We start from the raw sequence: 8,490 nt of genomic DNA on the forward strand, positions 1-8,490 counted from the left end.
TTCACTGCAGGAAACAAGTGCTCAGGTCATGGACTTGGTTTGTCATTCCCTATAAATGTACTCTTCCGCTTGTTGAAAACAAGATGAAGGATGACTCATGACAAAGTGACTTTTTCCCACTTGCCAGTCGACCACTGCCTCTGGCCTTTGTGCCACTTCTCTCACTAAAGTGCATTTTTAGGTGTCACGAGGGGTTTATTCATAGGTGAACTTCTTTTTCACTGATTGTTATGGGTGAAGCTGCCCGTTATTCCTTACAGTGGCCAGTGATCACTCAGTGTCGTCAGGGTATAGTAAAATGAAACAGTGGAGCACCAGATACGATGCAATAAAGATCTATAAAGGATACAGTGGGTTTGGTGGACAGTAAATATACACGTACTTTGTAAAGTAAAATATTGTGGTCTTTGTACTTTAGTATTTCTACCTTTAAGCAAAAACAAACAAACAAAAACCTTTTATCTAATTTTGCAACTTATTGTTTGACATCTGTTACTTGTGGAGATAGATATTATAATATATGACCATTTTATGAGATATGATGACTTTACTTCCTCATTGTTAGGGGGTCCCACAGACAGCACTGCTCTTTTCTTCTGATCTTTTTTAAAACCCAATACGTAGTGTCGAAGTGGTAACCCTTCCCTTTGATACAAGGTGCACGTTTGCAGAAGGTGACAAAATACAGAAATTACCATAAAGAATTGTTTTTACACTAAGTAAAGAAATAGTAATGTTATATTGGCTATATTTATGAACAAAGATGTTGTCATCTTTGATAGAAATAGCCAATATATTTAAAAAATAAGGGCTTCCATTTTGGGAGGGTAGTGCTGCAAGACCAATCACAGTGTACTCCTAAAACAACACTTTTTTAAAGCGGCCATAGTTAATATTTTAATATTAGCAAATGGCATTGGAAAACAATGTGACAATATAAAACAGATTATTAAAAATGATCACCTGAATCTGATTAACATTTTCTGGCTGCTGCAGGCAGGAAAAAGGCTCTAAAAACCACACTACATGCTCAGCTGGAATTGAGCATTTTAGAAGCTAAAGAACCAGATATTTCCCTCAGGAGCTGATGGAGACAAAAACACAAAAGGAGAGTGAAAATTGGAATTATATCAACAGGTTGACAGAAATATGACTATGAAATGAATGATAATGTTGTACCATAACTGCTGGATGTTTAAATAAGCTACTGTCAATGTTTATTATGTTCACATCTTGTTTTCACTGCCAACAAATGTCCCAAAAGTCAGTCAAAATGTTTAAGTAAATTCTTAAATGCAATGACTTTACTTGTCATTAAGTATTCTTACATTGCATCTAAATGTTTTACCACTAAAACTGACCAACAAGCTAGTCTTAAAGGACCAGTGTGTAGTATTTGGTACCATCTACCACCATTCCAAGAGTGTAGGAGAATCTACAATTCTATCAAGAGCCAGTGTTTTGTTTGTCCGTTACTGTAGAAACATGGCACTTCAACATGGCGTACTCGGTAGAAGTAAGACCCACTCCCTCCGTAGAAAACGGCTCATTCTAAGGTAACTAAAACAGGTGATTTCACACTAATGAAAACATTGTAATATTATAAATATTATATTCAATATATGCTCATAAATGGTAAACACTGGACCTTTAAAGCTTAAAGCACCTGCTTCCAGGATACCTCGTATTCTTCGTCTTTCGAAGGTTTTCCAGTACTTTGTCAGACATGTTATAGGCAGCAAAGGGAAGCGTGTCAGAGCTCAGCTGAGCCTGTTTTTGTGATAACAGATTCGTCAGCGTCTGCTACAAGCAAGAAAACTGTCATCAGGTAAGGAAATTCCTTCCAAGGTGACATCATTATCTCCATTACTCCTGTGGAAACAGACATTCCTACATACTCCTGTCTGCTTTTATTTACTGCAAAACTCACTTAAACTGTGTGTGTGTGTGTGTGTCTGTGTGGAGTGTAACAATATACCAGGATTCATCATTGCAGTTCTTGCTTTCGGCTGGCTCAAACATAAACACTGGTGTGGGATATTTTGCTTGGCTGATGGCCATGTGTTGATGTCAGGCTGGATCTGACTCTGGACTGGCATCATCAGGATAAGGAGCAGCATTTGACCTGAACACAGTTTTTTGACATGCATACAAAGCTTTAAAGTGTGTGTGTTTGTGTGTGTGTGTGTGTGTGAGACAGCTGACAGCTCTGCACATGTAATAACATCTACAGGCTGGACTTCAGGACTCCAGAGGATGATGGCATAGTGATTCACTAACTCAATCACACGCATATAACGATCCCTCTGTCTCTTTCTCTCTCTCTCATACACCCACACACACATACACACATGTTCATTCTTTCCATTCTAAATTCAATAATACACATTTTGTTTGTGTAACAGTTTCAAATTTTATTTCCAAAAGACAGGCAGTTTGCAAAAAAATATTTTTGGGGGTGAATGCATAGTTTTTACATGACAGATAGACACAAACAGCACATACACAGATACTGAAGAAGGACAAGGGCAAGGCAAACCCAGCGGTTTCTGAAAGCCGTTTCCTTACTTTGGTAAAGGTGCTCTCCATGATAACCATCACACATACAGTATAGCAACAGATGATTAGATATTACAGACAGACAGGAAAACTATTTGTTCCCCGGTACTTATTTTAAAGGAACAGTGACATGCTAAGAAATGTTAATGTTTGACGTCAAACTGAGAATCTGATGAAGGAGAACAATATCAGTTTCATCTCTGAGTGTTTGTGTCGCCATAGCTTTATGACCGTGACATGTTTAGACCTGGGACCTGTTTGTCAAAATCATCTTGATGATTAGATGATCTTAGTTAGAAGAAGAAGTTAGATCTTAGAAGTAGATCTTATAATGGTACAAAGACTGGAAACAGGGGGAAACTCCTAGCCTCGCTCCACCAAAACTGGAAAATATGGATTGGACTTTTGATAGGTCAGCTGACAAAATGCTTTACATTCACCCACTGACACAGTTTGATGGCCATGTAGGCATTGGCCTGGCTATCAGCAGCAATTTTGAGGTTCGGAGCAGGACTGAACCACCAACCAGCAATTAATGGACAACGAATCCAAAGCTGTCTTATTTACACATAATGTAAGTGATAATGCACAACAACTTCAAGTGGGGTACTGTTTCCATTAGTCCATTATTCTTTATATCAGTACCTCTCTCTTACCAAATGAAAAAAAAGTTATGTTTCAATTTGTATTCATTTTTAATGTTTGTGATGTTGCATTTACAAAAAGTATAGTATATTCACAATTACCTCCTGATATTGAGTATTTTGGGAGGTTTCCAATATAAGATTATGACAGGCACCTGCCAGCCAATCAGTATATTCTGTGGCCATAAGGGTTAGGGTTAGTCATAATAAATAATAGTCATCAGAATTTTGTTTTCACAAGGATGACTGAGATGTTGTGTGCAGTCACCGGGTCAGCTACTGTTTTTTTAATATAAAAATACTGATTATAGCTGCTTTAAGTAAATGAGATACAACATAAGACAGAGTTCCTGGAATGTGTGCTGATGCTGCTCCGCTAGCGGTTTTCTCCTGCCGAGATGAAACTGATAATGACAGCGTCAATCCTCCCATCTCACTGCTTATTTGACAGCTAACAACCATATTCCCCCAAAACTCTTGAACTGTTCCTTTAAATCACAAAAACAGAAGAGAAATACAGGCCATGTAACTATCTACAACTATCAGACTGATTCTGCTTGTACGGCTGCTTAGGATTCATTATAATCACAGTGTTAGCGTCACTTTCTTCATATGTTGAGAGTCTTTGTGAGCATTTTAATAGCAATGTGTTGAGGTGCAAAAAAAAAAGACAAAAGAAAAAGCAGCTCATAAAATAGCAGTCCTGTAATTTCAGCACCAAATGATTAGGTATATAGCTAGCGTACCTTACAAGCAGCATTTTATACCTTTTTTACATTAAAGCATCGTTTATCATATGGTTTCAATACAAGTGGTCTATGCATACTGTATATATTAAAACATTTGTCAAAATCCTTCAAGAGAGTACACAAACTGGGTAGTTTTTCAAAATCTCTCTATGCTAAAATATCCACCTAAGGGCAATCGTCCCCTCCTCACAGACCTTCTTTGGCTAACAGCTACTTGGTGTTATTCTTTACAGCATTGATTTTATGTTTCTGGCATTTAGACATTTAACCAGGTTGTGACTTCACACAGTGAAATAAAGCATGTGATGTGACAAGATCTTTCATTTTTCGGTCTAAATGCGTCAACTACACCACCTCGACATAGTTGGCTGGGTAAAGCCCCTCCCATCCATCGTCCTTCATCCCCCGACACCAGCCTTGATCGTCCTCATCCTCGATCTTCAAAAACTCCTCACCTGCAGAGAGGCAGAGCCATTTCTGTACTTTTTTTTGGTAATGGAAATGTTAAAATGTTTATTTCTTTCTACGTCTTTCTTTCAATTATTTTTTTGATCCATTGAGAAATGGATAACAGTCTATGAAAAAAAAAACAGCAAAAAATGATGTCTTCAGATTGCTTGTTTTGTCTTATCAGCAGCGCAAAACTCGAAGATGCCATCACAGAAGAGTAGAGAAACATCTGAAAGTCTGAGCCAGTGAATTGCACTCTTGCTTAAAATGACTTAAATTATTAAATGATTAGTTAGCTACTTGATTATTAACTAATTGTTTAGCTCAACAACTGAAACATAAATAGACAGTATGCCAAATTACAACACTTTCACACAATAAATACGCTTCTGCATTGTGTTGATAATGAATGGATGTAGGATGGCAAGTGTGTGTTTACCTGCTTTAAATGACAGCTCATCTGTCTCCTGGCCAACATAATCATACAGAGCTCTTACTTTCACTCCTCCAATCATCACACTAGAGGAAGAAAAAGAGACAGAAAGAAGAGACAGGCAGACAGGTGGATGTTGGATCAGCTTCAGATTGGTGTAAAAACACTAACTTGCGTCTCCTTTGGGATAAATATACTCACCTCCTCTCTATTGTTCCTTTCTTTTCTACTTCCTTCTTCCCTTTTTTGTTTTTCTTCTCGGGCGTCCATTCCTAAAAAAACATTTGAATTTGAATTAAAATTTAAAAAAAAGAAGAATTAAACTTTTAGTAGTGGAAATAATTTGAGAACGAAACGAAAATGGAATACCTGGAAGTGAGGCCAGTCGGTGGGCATGCCGGGCCCGTGGGTGTTTTTCCACCAGCGAAGGTCCTCATGCTCATCGATGGCCATCAGCGTGTTGTGGAGCTCATCGTACACGGCCCTCACACTAAACGAGTGGTGGAGGATAAATAGGATAACCCAAAATGAGCTTGATATTTACAGACAAGCAATAAAGACCGGAAATCCATTACCCATTACTTTAAAAACATTTCAACTGCTTCCAGTCTCTACAGAGCAAATGTCACTTATTTCTTGCTCTTTGACTGACATTTCAGCTGCTATCACTGCTTACATATCAGCTGGCTCTTCAATTATTTACAGTGCACACATTTTATCTCTGGCGCTTAAACAACTTCAGCTGAAATTTAAATTGCTTTCATCATTTACAGTTCAGCTGACACTGCATCTGCTTTCATCTCTTAGTCTTCCGAGGCTTAGTGTTCACCTGTTTACAGCTCTTACTTTCCAACTGTTAGCATTCAAATACAAGCTAACAATTCAACTGTCCGCAGGAATTAAACTTATGCACCTGCTGCAACAGACCCTTCAACCTCTTTCAGTGATTCAACTTCAAACAGAACAGTCTGACTCACCTAAACACCGACTGAGGGAAATTATTTCTCTTTTATGGTGTTATCTGAGCCAAAAGCAGCCTGCCAGACAGTTTAAATGTTTTCATTGTTGTTATTTTCTATATTAAAATGTCAGTTTAAGAATAAAAAAAACATGTGACTATTTACTTGAAGTGGTGCTCAATGCATCGTAATCCGAGCATGCTATAATAAACACAACATGCAGCAATATAGGGGGTTGAATAATTTATAAGGAAGTTGTATACTGTATATCATTTTAATCCAACATGCTGATGTTTCTCTCATGGTTATACTGCAACTAAAGTTTATCGACATTTCTAATTGGCACAAAATCTGCTTGCACTGCCATCCAGAGCATTTTAAGTAAAGTGTTAGCCAAAAATTAAGTAGATTAATAGAGTATATAATTTCTATCTACCCCATATCCCCCTGTGGCCCCTGAAGATTTTATAAAGTAATTAAGTTGCTGTCTTAGCTATTATTTCATTTGTTAGAGTAGAAGTGAATCACTGAGAAACACTTATGTGCCATGTTTAGTGGAACAGTTCAATTAGGGCTAAAGCAAGTCAAATTATTGATTTTAACATACTTAGCTTTAAACACACAGCCGAGCTTTCCAAGCTGGGGAAACCACAAATAAAATGATCTATTCTACCTGTTTAACCACACCTTCATCTAAGTAGCAGAGACAGCTGCAACATACACACACACACACACACACACACGTAATGCACTGTGGTTCACCTCTCATTGTTGGTAATGTCCAGGTGTTTGTGGATGGAGAGAAAGGCCTGTTTGAGGAAGACAATCCTCTTGCGCTCCTCGTCCTGCGATTGGTCAAAGATGGACTCCATCTCCTCCATGTAGCGTGGAGCGTAGCGGTTCACCTCCTCAAGGACTTTCTCATAGCGGGCACGAACCTGAAAACATTTAACCACACTTTCACACACTGATGGGGACCCATTGGGTATAATAAGTTGCCTTACTCCAGTGATACTCCAGTTTAAGGCTGGTGATAGGACCATTGGACCATTCTTTTATTCAAAATGAAAATAAATTCACACTGAGATTTTTTAATGAAAATAAATTCACACTGAGACAAAAACCTTATATTTATCTAAATTAACTCAAAACAAAACTGCTCATGGATTGTTCATAGTTTTTTTGTGATGCAGTTCTCAACTCTTCTTCCTTCCTTGGAAATTCACTTCATTCAATTCAATTCAAATCTGAATTAAACATTTCACACAGACCACCATTTCCTCCCAATACACTGAATTGTTCACATCCATTTTTGCTGGCTAGCAACCTTGTTCTTCTTTGCATTTTGTTGGCATCGCTACATTTCTTGGCGCCACGGACTGTCAGTCTGTGAAATAGCCTCAAACAGGCAGAAGGAAAATGTGTTCCATCGTCATGAGCCCGTGTGTGCATGAAATACAAAACAACTGCTCAGTACCACCAGTGATCAAAAACTCCACACAGTGCCTTTAATTACTGATAAAATTCAACAGATAAGTGATGGAGCAGATGGAGACCGTGGACGGTGCCAATCAAAAATCATTAAAACACACGTCTCACCTTTTCGGCCTCCTGTTGAACCAGCTCTCTCTCCTCCTGGATCTTCTTCTGTTTGTCGATGGCAACGTCTGGGTTTCCCTGAGCGTGTGCCTCTCGCTCCCTGGCTGCCTGCTCCTTACGGCTCACTTTGTGGTACGCACTCCTGGCTTTATCAAGCTGTGGATGAAGCAAAATATGCCTTATTATCTTCAGTTGTGGACGAATAAGGAAAATCCAGGACAAAGGGTTCACAAAAGGTGTGTCCATCAGCATGGTTCTTACATGCATTTCAAAAGCAATGTAACCTGTACAGTTAATTTTGCAAAATGAGATGCACCTGCCTTTGAAAAGCATCTTCCTGATACCCAGAACAAAATAAAAAGTGGTGCATTAAGTCTGCGGTCTAAATACAAATCTTGAATCAAAGCCATTTACTTAATGAGTACCCATCTGTGATTTTGCAGTCACTTTAAGTATGTATGAAGTATTGATTCTCTAAGGGGCTTCTGTATTCTTGATGCAATTATGTAATTCTGCTTTTGATAAATGTCCTCTTGTCCTTAGCTGCTTTCAAATCCCAGAAAAGCCCTGATTGAAGTGGCTTATTGCTTTTGAATGCATAAGATAAACTGTGAGAAGTGAGTTTCTTGTTTAAAGGTCTCTTCAAGGATAGGAAAATGTGAGTGAGGGATGTGAATGCTGCCAAAAACAAACAATTAAAAAATAATAATAGTCTTCTAAATGTGATTATATTTTTGTTAATTGTAGTGGGTTTTTTTTATTTTTAGGAAGAAAAGTCTGTAGCAAAATATCCAGAATGCTCATTTTTGTCTCAGCCAGCTGGATGGTTGTGTCCCACTCTTTGTTTAATTGACAGCAGCTTGCAGACTGTGGGGAACTAGAGACAAAAGAACGGTCTATGAGATTGCATGACACACCCACTTTACTACATTACACACAGTTAGCTTCCTGGATTAACATCCTTTTTTAAAAACCCAAAGATGCCTAACCAAACTGTGAGTGTTTCGAGGATGAAGTAGTCCTTTAGCTCTGTGGAGCCGCAGATAGACCTACTTGAACTTGTGCTGTAGCCTACATGTCACAGGCAGACAGCTGTT

General features: G+C 38.4%; 1 protein-coding gene across 3 annotated transcripts in view; it reads right to left on the minus strand.

Moving 5' to 3' along the window:
* Positions 1-2,388: 2,388 nt before the first annotated feature.
* The window catches only part of si:ch211-51c14.1 (protein kinase C and casein kinase substrate in neurons protein 3), a 16,482-nt gene continuing 10,380 nt past the window's right edge, over positions 2,389-8,490 (minus strand). For all 3 annotated transcript variants that reach the window (XM_035655716.1, XM_035655718.1, XM_035655717.1), the window contains exons 5-10: positions 7,394-7,549; positions 6,557-6,732; positions 5,205-5,325; positions 5,037-5,107; positions 4,842-4,921; positions 2,389-4,407 (exon numbers count right to left, since the gene is read on the minus strand). In XM_035655716.1, coding sequence (XP_035511609.1) covers positions 4,298-4,407; positions 4,842-4,921; positions 5,037-5,107; positions 5,205-5,325; positions 6,557-6,732; positions 7,394-7,549 — 714 coding nt within the window. In that variant the 3' untranslated portion in view covers positions 2,389-4,297. The remainder of the gene's footprint in view (positions 4,408-4,841; positions 4,922-5,036; positions 5,108-5,204; positions 5,326-6,556; positions 6,733-7,393; positions 7,550-8,490) is intronic.

Source organism: Morone saxatilis, unplaced genomic scaffold (genome assembly GCF_004916995.1).
Source record: "Morone saxatilis isolate NCDOM2014 unplaced genomic scaffold, NCSU_SB_2.0 Contig14, whole genome shotgun sequence".
Lineage (NCBI taxonomy): Eukaryota > Metazoa > Chordata > Actinopteri > Moronidae > Morone > Morone saxatilis.